Genomic DNA, 20,110 nt, shown 5'->3' on the forward strand with positions numbered 1-20,110 from the left:
ATGCTCAGTTAACCAGATGGTCCCTTGCTGAGCTCCCTGCCTTACCAGTTGTTTTCATTAAGTGGCTAGAATAAAACTGTTCAGGCAATTTAATAGACTCCATGAGGACACTGTCAATAACTCAGCACTTTTAACAGAAAGGCAGGAGTGTAAGAAAAAGCAAGGCATAAGTTTCTTCCCAACGCTTCTCAAAGACTATTTTCACAAATGTGCCTGATCGAGGGTCTAGTTTCTACAGGCCAGACAATTATAGGTATTTTCAAGAAAGTTTTTTTCTAGGAATATCTAAAGTACAGTTCAAGCCCATTCCTTGTTCATTCTTGGAAGATGTCTGTTAGAAATGGTTAAGCAAGGACTTTTGGCTCCTCACAAGCAAGGTTTCTTATCTTACTTGGCTTACTGGGGTTTCCCACGCTGGATAGTGCCTACTGTAAATCAGCTTCTCCTTACCCAGCATATTTAACATTTCATTCTAATAAGATTCAAAATTCACTACGCCTTCATTTTTTGTGCCTGTATTAAAAATACTGAACGTTCCCAGTAAGCTTGCTCAAAGCGATATATAAGCTATTATAGAAAGATAGGTAAACTGTATGAAATTAAAAATGTGTTCAAGATTACTGGAAGTAAACCTACAGCATGGGCTTTGTATACAGCTCTGATTGTCCATCAGCTGTCTATATTATCGTCTGATGTAGGAATGGTCCTTCTTTTTCCAGGGTGCACATGCAATCCAGCAGGTGTTTGCCCTGCCGTGTGCCCAGGGGGGGACGCAGCCTGTCTGTGTGACCCAGCCACGGGAGCTTGCCCTTGCCTGCCCAACGTGGTGGGCGTGACATGCAACCAGTGTGCCTCTGGCTACTGGGACCTGGCTAGTGGAAAAGGATGTCAGATCTGTGACTGTGATCCAAAAAACTCCCAAAGCAACCTGTGCAACCAGGCAAGAAAATTCCTCTGCTTTCTGGGAACCAGGGTGGTGGTGTTTTGGTATGGCATGGTGGGGACTCTCTTATAAATGAGGGTAGTTTTTTGTCGTGCTCCCTGAAAACAAGAAGTCTTTGGAAGTTTGCAGTTGGTGCGATGACACTTTGAGTCCTTATATCAAACTTGCTGTTCTCATAATGTGGCTCTACTTGTAAGCGATTTCTCTTTCCCTGTGTGTTTCTTTGCCAAGGGGATCTTAGAAATACTTTGTAAGAAAATATCACATAGGAAAAAGCTGCCTTGTAAGTATATGTATAGGGAAGAAGGAAGTCCAGAGTCTTATGAGTATTTGTTTTAAGTGTTTATTTTCATAAAGTAGCAGCTGTGGCCATTACATTAATCATGCCTCATCTATCAGAGTGCTAGAATACCTTTTCTCATCTTTAATTCCTGTGCACTTTTTAGAGCTAGAATGTAGAAAAAATAAAACAGCGTTTCAGAATAGAGAGGTAAAATTGTGGTCCCATGGAGTCACAGCAATTTTGCTATTGACTTCAGAGCACCAGGAGCTTATCCCAAGCTCTTGCTGATGTGCTTTCACGTTTTCCTTTCAATATGCTTTCTATTTGTTCTAGTTTATTTAATGGATTTATTATTTTTACTAGCAAATGTAGCTCTTAACCTCAAAGAACTACTACTGCTTTTCTGAGCTGTACCAGTTATCAGAGCTGTAATTCCCTGCAGCTTAATTTAATAGCTGAATTCCAAAATAAATTTTCTAGGGCAATGTGCATAACATACCCTCGAGGTTTTCAGTTACATATCATGTAGTTAAAAGTTGAAATGTTACGATGAGTACTTTGCTCCAGCAAAAATGAGAAATTAATCTGTTTTGCAAAGGAAAAAAATCCTCTCTGAGATCATAGTCACAGGATGAGTTCTCAAAGAGCATCTATAGACTGGAACATACAAAATCTTTCATATTAGTCAAGTAAAGCCACCTCTCAAAGTCCATTTTGTTTTCACAACCTTAAGGAGGAAGATGGGAAAGGTGGGACAATACTGTACAAACCATGGTGTTCAAACACTGCATGCAAGCAGTATCACTGCAGTCCCCATACAGCCATATGACATAAGTCACAGGGAGAAAAAGAAACCCAGTAAATAATGTATATCCAGCCATATGACTCTGCAGGAAGTTATTTAATCCTAACTAACTGTTTTTGCAGTTTACAGGCCAGTGTCCTTGTAAGCTAGGTTACAGCGGAAGGTGTTGCGATGAATGTGAGGAAAATTACTTTGGCAATCCCCAGACACATTGCATTTGTAAGTATTACTAAGTGGGGACAACTGGATTAGAAACTGCCTCAGAAGAAACATTTACCTTTTATATTCATAGGGGAGACGGGACATACATCTAGAGAAGCAGGCTTTCATACATTTGTGTGTATGAGATGGACAAAAGTGTTTATATTATTTATCTATATTGTTCCTTATATGGTTATGATGGGACCATGGAAGTTAGAGATGAAGAGCCATTAGCCAGGCAGTCCACTTTGCTCTAAAACTCAAACACCTGTTTGCTTCTTTTGTCTTGAAATGCACAATTATACCTTTTGCATGTGTTAATCCCATGGAAAAGGAACAACTGAATGTAACTTGCTGTCCCTTTCTTGCAGCATGCAAGTGTAACCCGGAGGGAACCAGCCAGCCCAAGTGTGACAAAGCCACCGGCGCGTGTAACTGCCGTGCTGGCGTCACCGGCCGGTTCTGCGACCAGTGCGGCCGTGGCTTTGAGAAAGACTTTCCCTCTTGCCGTCAGTGTCATCTTTGTTTTGATCAGTGGGACACTGAAATTACTGCCCTCACTCAGACTGTTCAGGAGTTAATGAGGTTTGCTGCAAATCTTGAAGACAAAGGAGGAAGAATGCCCAGCTGTGACATGCGCTTCAAAGCCTTTGCAGATGCCATTTCTGAAATTGAAAGAATTTTGAGACATCCTGTTCTTTCACTGAAGGCCCTCTCAGGCATCAAGGATTTTCAGGGCTATGTTCAGTAAGGGCTCGGCTGCTCCTGAAAAAATCCCTTGACTGAGAAAGCAGTCTTCCCCTGGGCTCCACCAGCCATCCCTATATATCACGTCCCACTTCTGATCAGCACACAGATGCTGGAATACTAAGTCACTGTTTTCAGTACATCTGTGAACAAAATAATCTTTATAGATATTATCTGTCACCCACAGGCATATACTTAAATGCTGGAATTTTCCAGTTCATTCTAAGGGTTTTCTTAATAAGCCATTACAAGTAAATGTTTCTGCTTATTTAGAAATTTTTCTCTTGTCCTCTAAAATATTGTGTATCTCGGTTCTAGTTTAAGAATAATCCGGTCTGACTTCTGCATAACTGCCATTTCCCTTTCAGACAAGAAGCTGCACAAATGGATCCCCCTCACAGTACACTGTATGAGTTTCCTGACCTTAACAAGAACATAGAAGACATTGGGGAAGAAGCTGACCTAGTGTATGAACTTCTACAACAGAAAATACATCTGCATCAAAGCTTTCATTACTTGAATCTCAAAGGTAAGGCAGCCAGCAATTAATTGAAATAGGTGAACATTTTCCATGAAATTTCAGATTTTTTTTCTCACCATCGAACCATACAATATTTCAGAGATCCCTAGTTTCCCATGGTAGTGCAAAAATGTAAATACTAACAACATTTTATACTGACTTTCCAAACTCCCTTTTTTCTTAAAAGGACATGATTTCTAGCATCCTAAATTTCAGATGCATGTGCCAGGGTCACTTCAGTCAGAAGTCTCATGAATCCTGATGTTTACATCAGGATTTAAAAGCCACCCAGTTTCATAATGTAGGCTCACAGCTCATACAGTAGTACAGCAAAGGACTTTCTCCCCACTTCTGACTCCTCTTGCTCTTAGCAATACTTAAAGAATGCTGTACAGCCATGGTTTGTTTAATTAAAGCAGAGAGTCATAGTGCAACTTCTTAGTGTTCCCATGGGAAAATACATTACTTTATGTGGTAAGGAGCTAGCTCTCCATCATCAAAAAATGTGAAGTCAGAACCGAGTTCCTTGGCATTTTTGAAAGAATTATGCTGTCTGTGCTTGAGCTAAGTATAGTATCCATCAGCTGCTAATAGCAGTAATGACAATGTCACAGACTGGTTTCTGGAGAAAGACAGGGATGTATCAGTCAGGGATCTTGAACAGATGCTAGATCATCCACAGTGGCAGGAGATTGTCATCAGCATGCTCTCCAAAGAGATAGCTGCCAAGATATGAACCCCAGAAGATAAGGTGCGCACAGGCAATGCGCTCCCATTTACAGCTCCTCTGTGTCTTATTCGGGTGAGAAAAAGATTGGCCTAGACAAGATGGAAAAAAAAGAAGGAAAAGTCAACAGAATACAAAGCTGAGGGAAAGGAAGAGGGGAAAAGAGGGATTAATTAAGATTTAGGGCTCCCCTGCCCTGTTGTACTTGGCAGTGCCCCCGGGGCCAGCTCTTCCGCTCAGGTCCCTGTGCGAGCAGTCAGCACAGCTCTCCCAGGCTCTGCTTCCAACTCAGCTGAGTCTTGTGCAGACTCTGAGAAAGGCAGGAAGGCAAAGAAACAATAAATCCCAGGGAGGTCAGTGGATGCACAGCTGAAGCATCCATGGTGCTCTCTGGTCACGTTCCAAACCCGCTTTGTCTTTTGGCCTCAGGAGAGGGATAAACAGCCCTATAAAAAGTACACGGGGGTGTGGGGAGGGGAAGACCTTGAATTTAAGCTGAATTTCTGGTCAGGGCCACAAATACTCATTGGTCCTGCTACCAAGTATCTAACAGCACAGAAATAACATTTCCGTCAAGATAACCAGCTTCTCCAATATCCAGGAGAAAGCCTGGCTCCCTTACCCCATCTTCCTTTCTGGACCAGCAGCACGTCCTAGGTATGGCTCTGTCTGCTTTTTCCTCTCTCATTTTTGCTGGGGTAGAGCAGGATATGGCCACGTACACCATCTGGGACACATTTGGTACGTGTGTTCTAGACACATGTGGGGAACGGGCTCCCACCTGCCTGTCTTTGCCGAGGATCAGGACTTGGAGGCTTCCTCACAGGCACACATACAGCCGACTGACCTGGAAATGTCAGTATCTAATAATGAATTAAAATCACTGGAAAAAACAAGATACAAGTGTCCTTAAAACAATGTTTGCAGTTTATGAGATCTCATTAAATTATGGCTTTCCAGCCTTGGCCCCTGGCTTTGCAGCCACTGTGGTATGGTAATGCAGTGAGTACAGCTTTCTGGGCTGTAAATCAAGCCTGTGCTAAGACTCTGTGTTAAATGTAAAGGAACTTGGAAGCTCTACAGCTCCATCACAAACCAAGCACAAAAAACGCATTTGGGCCACTTAATGGAGAGCTGAACCACTGTAAAATATTCCTGTGATGGAACTGTTGCAGAGAAAACAGTCTCTGGCTTAGATAGGGAGTTACAGCAGCCTCTTGCCAGGTATTTTGTATTAGGAGCTAACTTTAAACTACATTGTTTCCAAGAGCTACAAGATAAAATAAATAGCCCTGGTTTCACAGGATAACTAAACATTGTTCAACTTCAAGCAAGGCCAAGGACTTTAGAGGCTGATTCAAAGCATGCAGGACTTGATGAGTGCCTTATCATTGACTTCAACTAGTAACTGAGTCAGTTACCAGCACAAAGAGGGATGTTAATCAATGACCTCTAATGCTTTTTTACTGCTGACACATCAGTTCTGGTTCATTGCACATACTTCTGCCTGGGGATCTGGGGTCAACTTTGGGTTCTCTGGAGACCTGGGAAGCCTCAACAGCAGCAGCTTTAAATTATGTGTTTTGCAAAAGGCCTGAGTCCTTTCCTTAGTCTATTAATCTGCAAAAATTGTAATATTCTCCAACCCTTTTGAGTCTGCTTAAGAGAAAGCTTACACTAAGCAAACAAGAAAGACTCTTGCTGGAAAGTAATTTTTGCCTGGCCTACAAGCTTTACATGGAAATGCTTTTTTTTTTTTTAATGCATCAACCCTGAAATTGGATTTTCCAGAGCCAAAGAAAACTCATAAATTCCCATTTGTAATCTAAATTTTGGCTCCAGTTCAGCAGACCATTTAACTTCTGGGTGCTATGCTGAACAGACAGCACAAATGCTTTCCTGACTCACAGAGAGCTGATCATTTCATAGGGTTTACAACTGGCAGAAACAGTTCTCCTGCCTAAACTGCAAAACAGCATAAATGGCAGGAACTTTATCAAATCAACAACAGCAGCAATGCATGAGCTACTGATAAATGCAGATCAACAGCAGTTTTTGTCATTAACAGGATCCCCTTTATACTTTTATATCTTCAATTGGCTTTTCATACACCTTGGACTCTGAAGAATGAGATGGGTTTCATTGTATTTGCATCTGTTTTAGCAGGTTTTATGAGTATCAATAACTATTCCTGTTTGGCAGCTGGCTAAGTAAAGGATTAAAAAGCTTGACTGAGGAAATGACAGCTCCTGTCCCTCCCTGCTGTCCCGAATCAAACACCAGTGACAACAAACAGAATCACCTGTCACTCACTATTTGTCCAGAATTCACGTAAATATATGAATTAAATGCAATGCAAATACAGTCAGTACTAAACCCTATTTCTGTTGATACAGATGTCATCAGCAACATTAGGAAACACTCTGAAGTATCATTGCTGGCAGAACAGAAGACCAGTGGGACAATCCCTATTGTAAGATACTCAGAGTACACCAGGAACCACGCACTTGCTATGTTGGGCCATCAGGCCTTCAAAGCAAGCAATGTGCTGGAACAGCTCAAGATGATCAAGATCCCTGACATTCAAAACTTGAATGAAAAGGTAGGTGCTGTGAATTTTGAATGGGAGCTGAATAAAAATCTCTTTTTTGATGCTGTTGGTAGGTTTTATTCTAAAAGGGTGCTTACATGCATTTTTAAATCTGGAAAATGGCACTTCCCTGGCACAGACATGCAGTCACATCAGAAACAGCTGCACTTTTCAGCTGTGGTTACTACCACCCTTCTGGAAGTCATTGCTCCCAGGGCAGACCCAGCACAAGGAACTGTTTAAGCACTCACTAGTCGCAAGAGGACATCAGTGTAAATTCAGAAAGATTAACCCCAACCTCCTCCATCAGTAACTTAATCTAAGCAGAGCAACTTTGCCCTGGAGTGGATGGGGGGTGCTCACATATCCTTTGCATCACCCATGGGAGAGGAAGGGGTTTCTGTCCTTGTGCAGGGCAGCAATGAATACCTGATAGTACCTTCAGCCAGCCCTGCCAGATCTGGAAGAGATCATCCATCTAGGCCTTTAGCCTCAACATCTGTGTCAAACTATATGGAGGGCTAGACATGGTACCATGTCATGTGTGAGGTGATCTGGATCCATTAGAACAAGCCATTGACCCATGAGCTGGATATGGCCAGGGGTCAGTTTCAGCCCTTTTGCCATAGAAGAGTGAAGCAAGGTCTTAGTGCAACCCACAGAGCCCAACAAATGGCTCCTGCAGGGATGCTTAGAGCCATGGGCTGCCATGGCATCCTTCAAGCCAGGGGCGGGGGACCTATAACTGGCAGCGACATCCATCTTTGGAGAGACCGAGACCACCGTCTCTTTGGGAAAAATCCCATCCTATGTTCAATGTTCATATGATGTCAAACATCTTCGTCCCCCCAGGAGTGTATCTCAGGCCCCCAGAGGAGTCCTGACATAAGCATCTTCCTTATTGCAGATCTGTGGTGTGCCAGGACACCAGCCCTGTATCATAGCAGCCTGCGGGGGAGCTTTGTGCCGGGACAGTCATGGACTCAGGCAGTGTGGTGGCCCAAACTGCAGCGGAGCTCTCCCTCTCTCCACTGATGCCTTCAGAAAAGCTGAGGAGACTGCTGTGTTGCTAAATAACTTGACTACTCAGCTACGGGAACCTGAGAATCAGGTGCTGTATATTAAACCTACATTTGTTCAGTGAAATGAATGGAGGATGAGATTTGGGAGGTCACAAATCTACAAAAACTCACCTGCTCTTTGGACAAAGAGCAGTCACATAGTGATGGACCCTGTCCCAACATCATAGACCTATCATGGTTCAGTAATGGGAGTATTACATGCCAGTCCCACCAAGAGACTGTGGCTCTAGCTATGCCTTCCTCTTCTGCACAGCTGCCAAGATCTCATGGGTCATGGTACCCTGTGCCTATGGAAGTTAGTGGCATCAGGCTATTATTGTCTATATTTTTATGGGGAAAGATTCAAATGGCACCATCTGTCAGTAGCCTGAGTATGGCCCATGCTTACTGCAATGGGATTACTGCTGTACATAGCGTTAAGCTCTATTTATACAACTTCATATTACTCTTATGTTTGTTGTTAAATAATTTTTACAAATAATTTCAAGACAAAGCTTTTCTACCCCCAGTGATGTTTAGACGCACATCAAGTAGTCGGCTGTACTGCACAGTAGCAGTGAAAAATAACTCAAGCAAAGTCTGGCCAATACAACATGTGCCAAGGAAACAAAATGGACAAATCCCAAAACACCAGTAAAGACAGTTTGTTCTTATTAACAATCAGAGATGATGCCTGTTACAGTTATAGGCAAAACACATTTTCCAACAGAAATGTCATTCTGCTGTGGCTTTGTCCTGTCCCTGCAGGGTGCCTGGGCATCGATTTCCTCTTTATAAAATGCACGCGACACACTGCATCACAGCTAATGGGTTTAGAAATGAGCAATCAGGGCACATGGCTGGAGCCCCAGGACACAGAGGGGCAGCAGCAAAAGGCATCTGCCGAGGTGGTGAGTGCCAGGCTGCCGGGACATTGCCTTTGGCACTCACAAGCCTCAGGCAGCTCTGTGATGAGTGAAGTATTTTGAGATGTTTCGGAAGCAAACACATCACCATTTTTTCTTGTTGCATGGTGAAACAGCAAATCTCTTCCCTCCACGGACTGCAGAGAGGCAGTACCTGTGCATTTCCTTAAAGCAAAGCATAGGCCCCAGCAAAGCAAAATACTGTTGGAATTCAATGATGAATCTAAAGGTCTCATTTAAATTATCAAGAATACTAATTTAATGGCAAAATGTAACTTTGAAGACAAGCCTTAAACTCTACCTTCCTTATTTGTGTCCTCTAAAGTGTATTTTTAACAGCCAGTCCAACATGAAAAGTACTGAATCTGATCACTGACGTGCTGCAGTACTGCAATAGAAAATAACAGTCAGGACCTTCTTTTAGAAACAGAAGGGGCTGTGGTTTAGCAGTGGTTGCAGAGAGAAAAAAATGCTTGATTTAGGCTTTTTCTGAGGCTAGATGAAGGCCATGATGTAGCAACTTCTAGGGTTCCCCAAAGGGGTCTCCTACTACTTTTCAAAGCCACATCAAGTGATTCCAGCTGAGGCTTGGATCAAAATTATTTTTGTGTCAGAGCTCAACTTGCCAAGCAATGATAGATAACCTCCAGAAAATGGCACTGCTATTTGTAATAATATTTCCAGGTTGAAAGCATTAGAAAAATGGCAGAAGACAGTAAGTTGAAAGGCTCACAATTTAATGGGCAACTGGCAAGAGCTAAGAATCAAATTGAAGTTGACGGAGAGATCACTAAGGAGTTCATCCGAAAAGTGAAAGACTTCTTGTTAGGTAAATATGCAAAGTTCTTTTTGACTAATTTTTAATATAAATTCCAATATAATATAGCATAATAGACGGACAGAAAATTATCTAGCTGTATACACATGAAATTTCTTGTCTATCTGCTGATCTGTGCAATCTTTTTCAATCCCTTTTTTTTCTAGTGCTTCTTTCTCCCAGATGACAGTACTTTGTATTAATTTTCTAATAGATCTGTTATGTTCTGATTGTCATCTTTTATTAATGTGCTTAATTTGAAGCATGCAAGTAATTCTGTCAGTTCCTGGTTTATCTGAGTAAAGGACTACTAAAATAATTTCATACAATATATAATGACCAGGCATGTCCAATGCATCCTCAAATTGTTATTCCACCCCCTTCTTCCAGGCCCATAAATAGAGGCTCTCCGTAGGGAGCGTGGGAATTAGGACACATACCACTCCATCATCTCCGTAAAGCTGTAACTCAAGGAATCAAAGGATTCTGGTAGAACTTCACAGCTCTCATAAAAAATAACAAACCAACCATATATACCCTAAAACATTTTCCACCCTCGCGATTGCAGAAAAATGCTGTAAGAAATGCACCCTAAGTTTTTTTTTTACCAGAGTTCAAACGTGGTAGGATTTTTTAATCTCTTGAATGTAGCTGATCTCATAAGTTTCTAAGCATTGCATGTTGGCAGTCCTTTGGCATTCATACCTCTACATCCAAATGGGAGCAAGGGCAGAGGACTTCCTTTGTTTGGGAACATTTAAGTTATTTTATTGAATTGGAAGAAAAACTCCATTTAAGTCCTTACAATTCTCATATCTTTATTTGATAGCAATTGAAAATTCCACCTTTGACTCTTCTTTTGTTTCTTAGTAGACATATGGCATTTACTAACAATTATAAAAGCCTTTTTTCATTAATTTTTGCTTTGTAAATTGAAGTTTAAGAACAGTAACAGCTGAGATGAGTACAGTTACATTAAATCTGCTGTACTCTACATTGACGTGAATGGTAATTTTAGATGAATGTATCTCTACAGAAAATAGCTCTCAGGAATGCACTACCGTTTGCACAGTAAACATCTTCTATTTAATTCTGGGTGAGTTACTTTGGAGCATTAGCACAAACATTTAATATGTTTCAACTGTTTTATCCCCCAAGGTCTTGTCTATAAAGGGAAGTGAGCAGAAAACAGAAGTGATGATGAGACTTCACAAAGCATTGACTACTCTTAACTCTGTGTGCCTGTGCCTCTTAGCAAAGAACTAGGACGAGCTCATTTGTAAGGGGAGTTGTCAAAATACATTTTTTCTACTGTAAATTCCCATCCCAACTGAGTCTGACCCAAGTTCCCTCTTTAGGTCAGCCTTTCTCATTAACTAGTGAAGGAACCACTTTCTCAATATTGTGGCGACTCCAGGGAAGGGATTACACCCACCAGCCAGCTTGGAAAGCTCCATTCACACCCTAGTCTCTCCAGCACCTCTTTGATCTGGGAGCTAAGGGAGAAATGGGCTCCGACACATCTAGCTGTGCTGTGCACTGATTTAAAACCTTCTGCAGGCTCAGTTCTACATCAGAATTTTAATAACCCAGTTCAAAGTGGGTTCAAATCCTCATTTTAGCCAGTTCTGACAACACTAACAGCAGTACCTAGAAGCATAATATTAAATTACAAAATGTTGGAGATAATTCTCTTACCCCCTTGCTGTGCTTGTCGGCTTTATTCTCCCACATTACTCAAAGGGTACGCAGCCGTAATGATAATTTACATTTCACTGGGAGGAAAGAGCCGCTTCAGGATGCCCTCAGCTCCATTTCTGTTGCAGATGAGAGCGCGCCTCCAGAAGACATTGAGAAGGTGGCAAACTATGTTCTGCAAATAAACCTTCCCATGACTCCACAAGAACTCACGGGCATGCTTGGCAAAATCGGGGGCATTATGAACCACTGTGAGAAGTACAAACTGAATGCAAGTAAGAGAAACAGAAAAAGGGAGGAAGCTCGGACACTGCGGGTGGAGGCACAAGGAGCCGAGTGAGTAGGGTATTCTCCTACTGATGTGCCACTCCAGCTGGGGTGGCACTGTGCACGGTAGGACTGCTCCACACCTCAGGCAGTATCTTAGTAACACTGGAGGGAAAGTTCGGCTGATGGCAGATTTCAGCTTGCCATTTCCACAGGGCCTCTTCAGCAGGAACGAGCCATGGCCACTCAGGCTGCAGGAGCCGACGTGCTGCAAGGAGGCAGCTCCCGCCAGCGCTTGGCTCCTCTGCCTGCTGAGTCACAGAGGCCAAAACAGCTACTTACTTCCACATTGGACCTAGTGGAGCGTTACATCTGGTTCACTGGGAGGTTTAAATATGGGTGAGACAGAACCAACAAGAATTGGGGAGGGAGAAAATACATTCACCCATGCATCTTCCTTACTAGCAGTGCACCACCAGGCAGCCTGCAGCATCCAGCCTCACCTTTAATACAGCAGCTCATGTGCTCCCACACAAAGTCCCTTACTGACGTTTTGCTTTGCCAACTTATGAACCACAATTTTAACGGTTGTTGTTGGATTTGAGGGAGTATTTCTGCATGTGAGCATGGGTGCATTTGAAATGTCTTCTTGCTTTGCTCTCCACGCCATGATACTACACACACTTCTATTTTTCCACTACAGCAAAGCAGCTAGAGCTCTTCCACCTGTGGATGAAATCAATAATAAACTAAAAAATCTTGTGAAGTCCCAAGGACACTCCAAAAACACCTTCATAAAGTTAAATGAAGAGATACAAGGCATCAGAACACAAACCTCACAGGTATCTTGCTGTAAATCTTTCCATTTATTTACTAAATACATTTTAGAAAAAAGATACTTCATCTTGAAGTTTCCTTAATGTGAACTTAAATAAATACAACCAGAATGTGGTGCAGATATGACACTGATTCCATAATGTTTAAGGGTCTCTTCTCCTTAATCAGTTGACATTAATCTCCTTCATTACCATGCTCTGCAAGCTGGATGGACATTGCATAAGAAACCACAGCTTTCAATTACTCTGTTTTAGGCTGAGAACCAAATGAACAAGACAAATGACAAACTAAATGACTTGTCAGCAAAACAGTCTGAGATGGAAGATGAAATTGCCACATTGCAGGCAAAAATGCTGATGAACAAGAATCAAGCTACAAAGGCAAGAGCACGGGCAGAAGCAGCACACAAGCGAGCCCAGAATATTGATAATGTAAGCCCTTCTGTCACATGTTAAGGGAAAAAAAATTCCCTCCATGTTTAAAAGTATTTTTGATTCAGAAGTGTAATTGTGTTACACTGCTCTCCTCAAAACTGTTAATGTTTTTCTTATGCCATGCAGTGTAAAATGTCGCAGGTTACGAATAATTTCTTTTTGATTTTAAGGCTTCTGGCAAATAACATTTCTGTTTGCTTGAATGAAAGAAAACATACACATTTCTCTGGCTACTCTGTGACATTTTTCCTTGCACTGCGTGTAAGTCTCATAGTCACCATGGGCACCAGTAAACACAACAGAACAAATCACAAAACCAGATATTAAAATACATGAGTGATGGAAGCAGCCTGGCCATTCATCCCATGCCATTCTTCTTCAGAGAAAATTGCTGTGGGAGTTACTTGTAGTTTTTGGTTGGCTGGATGCTTTTCAGTAGCTCCAATTTTTGAGAACGCACCTAGAAATTTGCTACATTGCTAGGAGAAACCAAGCACCCACTGCGCAAGCTTGGAACATGACCAAGCTTCCAGGTTATAAGAAACTCAGTTGAAGTCTAAACTGCAGCCTCAACAGCAACCTACATCAGCGGAGAATGGATTAGCCAGTAAATATTACTACAGCCAAAAATGTAAAAACGCCAATGTTGCTACAGATAATTCATTAAATTTTAATTAAACCTCAAGGCAAAATGAAATTTACAGAAAAGCCCTATCAAAAGAAGTAAAAAAAGCATAAGCTTTAAAAATCTTAAATCATATTTTCTTTACATCCTCACCACCCCTTTAGATTGCTCCACTAGCAGTTTGTTTTAATTGATTTCTATCAGGTTTTGCAAAGCATTATTTGATGTACACCCATTATGGATTGTTTTTTTTTGTTTTTTTAAGATTTAAGAGAATGAGAGATTTAAAGTTTGGTTCAAAGAGGATATTCAAAAAAAGTATAAAAATCTCCTTCGGTATGTCAGATTAATTATGAGATGCTCTTAAACTAAGTAATGGCATTTTGTTACAGGAATTTGCTGACATTAAAAGAAAGTACACAATTCTTCAAGAAAAGCTAAAAGCCCAAGGACCTCCAAAAGTAACACTAGAAAAAGTAAAGCAGCTGAAAGAAGCAGCAGAAAAACTGGCTGAAGAGACTGAAAAAAAAATTAAAAGAATAACAGGTGGTGTTCTTACCTCCATAGTGAGCGGTGAAAATTGTGACAGTCATGAATTAAACTGAAGTCCTTGCCCACAGACACTAACAGACTAGGTTAACCTGAAATCAGGTTTAAAACAGTTTTACTGGTGAAAATCCCTGCTTGGAGCTACTCAAACAGTTTAAAAGTAGCTGAATTGATTTGGCTTATGTACTTTTTCTGACATAAATTGGTTGCTATAAGCAGAGTTTAAGAAGTGTCCACATAGGGACTTGCAGTGATTTGATTCAGACAGTTTAAAAACAGGACAAGTGCAAAACCTGCATAAAACTTTGCTGCAGATTTAGCTGGAAGCCTTGATTTGTGCACTTGCTTTGGGCATCTGGACCTTAAATCTTCCCTCTGTGCTGTGTTTTTTCTTACATTACCGAGTGATGGCTTGTGTTACAGAGCTGCAGGGTAGCTGCTTTCCGTCAGTCCATACTTGTTCCCCATCAGACATTATCTCTGAGCAATGGCAGAACAAACCAGGCACAAATACTGGCTTGTGGAGACTGAAGCCGACATGCCCTGGTCCTGCGGGACTGTGGCCATGAGACAGAGGGGTCATGGGCAGCGGAGACCACGGCTGCTGCAGCCATATCGGCACCAGTCCTCACACAGCCCCTCGGGTGCATTTAGAGGGTAGCCAAAGAGGAAGAGCACATCTCATGCAATTACACACATGGAACCTAATTCTGCTTGTAGTGAAAGTCTGGGCGTTCCCACTGGGAATCCTTGGGCCTAGGATCCTGCCAGGCTCAACGTCTGAAAATGCCATGTAACATCAGCAAAACTGAAGCAGAAACTTCATCCCAGGAGCAAATTCTTCAGGACAGGATCCAAATAAAAATTTTGAGCATATACCTTAAGGAGAAGCATTAAGAGCATCCCAGTCACTCCAAATGCCCAGATGATAAGTGCATTGGAAACAGGCAGTGAATAATGTGGTTTTGACTCGTTACCAGTATATTTACAGTGGTGTAGCTTCACAGGGACCAACAGAAAACATTCCTGTAAATAAGGGAGACCTAAGCCCATTACGAGCAAATTGTCTAGGCTTTACACACATTGGTGGACACACTGTTTCTCTGAGTGTTTCCATTTAAACCAGCTCCTTTAGGAGCTCCATGTCCTGCCCCATCCTAGCTGATGGACAAAAGCACATGATGAGAAATTAATTTCTTTAAGGCTGTCATGTTTCTCTTGCCATCCGGAAGCCAGACTTTTTCCTCCAGTTGCATATATAACATTCTCCATTTGAAATGGGCTTATTGCCTCTAAAACTGCTGGGAAAAGAAATGCTGTTAATCCCTGGATTTTACTTACTCAACAAATATGAGCATCATTGCATCTCTCTACTCTTCCAGATTTGGAGAAGAAGCTTCAGGACCTGAATCAAACCAAACAAGACAAGGCACAGCAACTGAGACAACTAGAGGAACAAGTGATAGCCATTAAAAATGAAATCACGGAGCAGGAAAGCAAGTATGCAACATGCAAAAGTTAGGGTCTGAACAGACCATCAGGTAAAATGCAGCTGAAGCCTCTGTGCTTACCACTGCCTGAGCTTCCCAGCACGGAGGGCTGTCCTCTGTAAATACATCTGAACGTGCCTGTAGTATTTTGGCACAGTGACTAATGTAATTTTCTCTTGGTTTTTTTGTCCAGTTGAGCTTATATGGAAATAGGAAATACCTTTTAATAAACCAGCTGATTAAGTAATCAGGATGTAGTCTTTGAGGGAGCTCTATAATACACTCCTGTGCACAGCCTAGGGCTTCTCGCTGTAGGGGGTTGGAAATGCAAAAGGAGGATTGCTCAGAGACCTGCAGGTAACTGCCTCAAAGACAGACTCCCAGCACCCTGTGTCTTCTGCTGAACCCTTCAATAACCTGTGGCTGTGCCATGACCCCACACAGGGCCACACAGACCAGGATGGGGCAATGCAGATGAAGGGCTGCGGGCTTCCGTATCCATCCCTGCTGATGACCAGCAGTGTCCCCAGCGTACGGTCACTTCTCCATCCCCATCTCTTCACTAAGACAGAGCAGGGGGGGCACTTGGAACCCCTGACCATGTGGGGGTCCCCCTATGTTCACTGAAAATGCACAGCGATGGGCAGTGCCTCCCTGCAGCGCTGGGCCATTGGAGGTGGGCGACAGGGAGCCAATTCCCTAGCGCCCACTGGATGGCAGTGCACAGATGCTTAATACCGAAAGTAACTTCAAAATAATTTCTTTGTCAATGTCCCTCCTGCAATGTCTATTTTTCTTATGCTTATAATGGGTTTCCCACATTTTCCGTTAATGCAACCGACTACTGGAGAATAATTTCAGCTCTTACATTTAAGCAGTTAGTCTAAAGGGCCACAAATGTTGAAAAACAGTTTCTCCAGGTCTTTTCCCACATGCAGCACTTCACAGAAGTCAGGGTTCACTCAGTAGTTTCTTGTAGCCATAAAGAACAAAGGAATTGTCCTAAATTTTAGTTTATAAGATATAAAGAAGGAGACTGGGGCTAAACAAATGCTACAGAAGGGCTAGGGTTTTAAAAAGCCTGAAGGGAGCTACTCCCCAGTTTCAAAATCCCACCCTTGGTATACATACTCCTGCAGGATGCTGAACAGACTAACAATGGCTTTTCCTCTGTTAAAACCAGTTGTGTCATTCCTGGCGGGACTGTCCCACACCAAGCATCCATCATGGACTTCATTCAGCTGGGGTGAGGATCCCAGCGCTGCTTCAGAGCCCAGACCACATCTGTAAAGTGAGGAATGCTCTGCAGGAATGTAGGGCTCTTAGCATTTACCCGCCCTTATGGCAGCAGCACCTCATGGCAGCAGCACAGCAAAACAATCCTTATCTAAAAGCCAGCATTGTTTTGATCCAATGGAGATAAACCCTCCATGGTTATCACTCTGTGTTTAGGAGAGCTAAAGTAGCATTCCTATATGCGGTGGGGGGCTTGGGTGGGAATTGCTGGCACAGATGAGATTTCAGAGATACTCCTCTAATGCAAACCAGCTGTGCTCCAGGGCAATGTGCAACATGCATTTGCCATATAATAGCTTCTATTGTGAAAATGATGGAATCAAATTATAACTTTGATATAATCTAACAAAGACACCTGAATGCAGGCATGCACGTAATTTGCGGTTTAGCTTTTTCTGAATTTTAGCACTTTAAAAAATCATCTGTGAAGTGTGAGGCTGCTTTGTAAGTTACTAGGCTGTAATCAGACGATTGTATTTAGATTGACTTTGCCATAATGAAATCGAGCATCTCCGTTTTACTCAGAGCACACAGCTCACCACACTGCTCACATGCGGGTCTCCAGGTAATGAAGGGTTTCCTGCAGGTTTCAATGCAGCCCTGCTGCACTGCACCTTAAACAGGCAAACTGAAGCACTTAGACAGAAATTCCCAATAGCATATAAACCAAAACTATTTCATTCATGGCTTTAAAAATCTGAATTCACAAGCAGAAAGTTGAAAGAGAACTTCCTCCTAAAATCCACTGTCAGCTGTGAGAGTTGCCATATGGCTTCTGACAAGCTGCGAGGATGAGAAATCTGTAAACACAAGGCAGTTAAACAGGTCTGGAGGGGAGCTATATCCATGGGGGGACACAGAAATTGCTGGGAGAAAAACGGAAACAGGAAGAAGAAAGTCGGCATGGAGTCTAACCTCCCCTGCCTTCCTCCAAGCATGCTCAGACACACAAAGCAGACCAGATGGAACCAGCAGCTACAGAACACCAAATCCATCCTGTGACAGCTTCTGAGGTTTACAACTGCGCAGCATTCCCCATTGGAAGCGGCGCAAAAACTTTTAAAGTGTTTTTGCAAAGTTAATTTGTGGGAAAATGCTGCATCTGCGTCAAAAATACCTATTTTTAGTTCCCCCGGCTTGCTTTCTTGTGGGCAGAAGTGGCTTCAGAAAACTGTTTCCTGAAAAGAATATTGACATCACAATCTTGCTGTAGAGCATTTTGACTTCAATGACATTAATCAAAATGCAATCAACACTTAAACAAACCCACATATAATCAAAGATATATTTAATCAAAAATGATCTCATGAGCTGTATTTGCTAGGCATTCAACCACTGCAGTGTTATAAGAAAATAGGTGATCAAGTGGGTCCCACTGAGGTCAAATTCTGAACTTTGGTTCTTTGAGAAGACTTCCAACCCAGCACAAACACAGACACCCCAGCACTGTAAAGCTGCTTCACCAACCACAAGGATAGGACATGACACAAAACGGAATTTTTATCATTTGAAGAATCAAATTAAAATACTCCCACTCGCTATTGCTCATGAGCACTGTGGAGAGGGACAGACAGAAACAAGTTCACTGCGCCTAATTACCCCCACAGTGAATGCTGGTGGTTTTGGCTACCTCTGAAAGGTGACCACGGTTACGGGTGGCGGTGGCCACCCTGGTCCGTGGCTGCAACTCCAACTCCATCCCTGACGCAATGCAGCAGGGTCACCCCCAGGCTAGAATGCAGCGTGTTGTCACGCTGTCTGCAGCAAGGCACAAAGAAGCCTAACCACAGTGGCAAGGAGCTGTGGAGGGCAACTTTATCCCATTTTAGGTTTAGGGAAGGATAGAACTTCTACAATGCTATGAAACAGAAAAAAAAAAGGAGGAGAAAACGTCAGTAAAAATTGAAAAAATATGAGACAGAAAAAAATCCAGTGGCAATAAAACACTCTGTCCCCGCACAGTCACACATGGAGCGATGCTGCTGCCCATCTGCCATGGACTGGAAGAGTTTCTAACCGCAGCGGAGTAAAACATTTTCTGTTAGTGGGACTAAAATGTTTGTTGTACTTAAGCTTAAAAACAAAGCCATGCTGTGATTTACATGACAGGATTGTGAAACTGAATTAGTTTCGTGAATTTAGAAGACCACATTGCAGAAGAGGCTTAGAATTACAATACCTGCTCTGTCAGCTTAAAATGGTTTAATTTCCTGGATATCTTTAATGAAACAGCCCCACGAGTTCTTCAGTTGAGAGTCCTAGGTTATGTTTCAGACCTGGTGTTTAACCTTTAGGGCAAGTCACTTGGTATCTCTCTGTTTCTGCTTATCCATCTGTAAAATGAGAATGAACATATTTACCTACCTCGGCAGGGTTTGCTGGGACAGGCAGACCGCAGTGTTTCCACTCTGGCACTGCAAATAGTGAGGGCAAAGTGTTCTTGAGAGACACCGGTACCTGGTGAAGATTTACACAAGTTTACGTGTTACACGTGTGCCAGCAAAACTCGGGTATATAAACCCAGGCATCTGTCCCAGCCCGCGCCCAGCCGGGGCTGCGCTCTTCAAGCGCGTCTATCCTTCATACCCACTCCTTGGCGTCTATTTCCCAGTCAGCCTTTCCCCTGGGTGCTGCAGGGACACTGCCGCCAGCTGACGAAGCCCCCATGTCCCCGGCAGAGCCCAGGGAACCAAAGCAGGAGGCCGGGAGCGCGGGGGCAGCTCCAGCACATCCATTCACCCCTCAACAGCTGCCCCAGCGCCTCTGGGAAGGCAGCTGCGCCGCACGCTCCCTCCCAGCTAACGAGAAACAGCCTGGCAGCGGCCGCCCAGGCCCAACGGGCCTCTCTGCCCACGCCAGGGCCAGACCCAGCTGCGTACGGCAGCACGGCCGCCATCCCCAGGAATGGCACTCCTGAGCCACCTGTGTCGGCACCACAGCACCAGGGGATTCGGGGCCGCTGAGCATCACGCGCGGCGGTTGCCAGCGCCCTGGCCCTTCCCTGGGTTTTGGGCCTTGCCGCACAGGTAGACTCCATCCATCCCTCCATGCCGCCCAGGCTGGGCATCCACCATCCATCGCTCCATCCCTCCCAGGCACCCAGCCCCACCAGCACCCCCGGCAGAAGGCAGGATTGGGTCAAAAACCCCATTCCCGCGCTGTTTTCCCACAAACTGGGGCAGGGAGAGGGGTCGCCCCATCGGCGATCCCCCCACCCGACTGCTGCTCCCAAAGCTGGAGAGCAGCAGGGAGGGCGCAACCGGGGGGGGGGCTGGAGTTTCCCCGCTCTCCCCT

The 20,110-nt window shown here is 43.4% G+C and overlaps 1 protein-coding gene across 1 annotated transcript in view; it reads left to right on the forward strand.

Annotated features, from left to right (window-relative positions):
* LAMB4 (laminin, beta 4) overlaps positions 1-15,552 on the forward strand; it is a 43,434-nt gene extending 27,882 nt beyond the window's left edge. The window contains exons 22-33 of the mRNA XM_010581088.1: positions 720-940; positions 2,154-2,250; positions 2,604-2,979; positions 3,348-3,508; positions 6,623-6,828; positions 7,724-7,927; positions 9,488-9,632; positions 11,447-11,654; positions 12,289-12,427; positions 12,677-12,853; positions 13,874-14,027; positions 15,413-15,552. Of these exons, the coding sequence (XP_010579390.1) occupies positions 720-940; positions 2,154-2,250; positions 2,604-2,979; positions 3,348-3,508; positions 6,623-6,828; positions 7,724-7,927; positions 9,488-9,632; positions 11,447-11,654; positions 12,289-12,427; positions 12,677-12,853; positions 13,874-14,027; positions 15,413-15,552 (2,228 nt within the window). The remainder of the gene's footprint in view (positions 1-719; positions 941-2,153; positions 2,251-2,603; positions 2,980-3,347; positions 3,509-6,622; positions 6,829-7,723; positions 7,928-9,487; positions 9,633-11,446; positions 11,655-12,288; positions 12,428-12,676; positions 12,854-13,873; positions 14,028-15,412) is intronic.
* Positions 15,553-20,110: the final 4,558 nt, after the last annotated feature.

The sequence above is a fragment of the Haliaeetus leucocephalus genome, unplaced genomic scaffold (assembly GCF_000737465.1).
Source record: "Haliaeetus leucocephalus isolate CR32 unplaced genomic scaffold, Haliaeetus_leucocephalus-4.0 Scaffold751, whole genome shotgun sequence".
Taxonomy (NCBI): Eukaryota; Metazoa; Chordata; class Aves; order Accipitriformes; family Accipitridae; genus Haliaeetus; species Haliaeetus leucocephalus.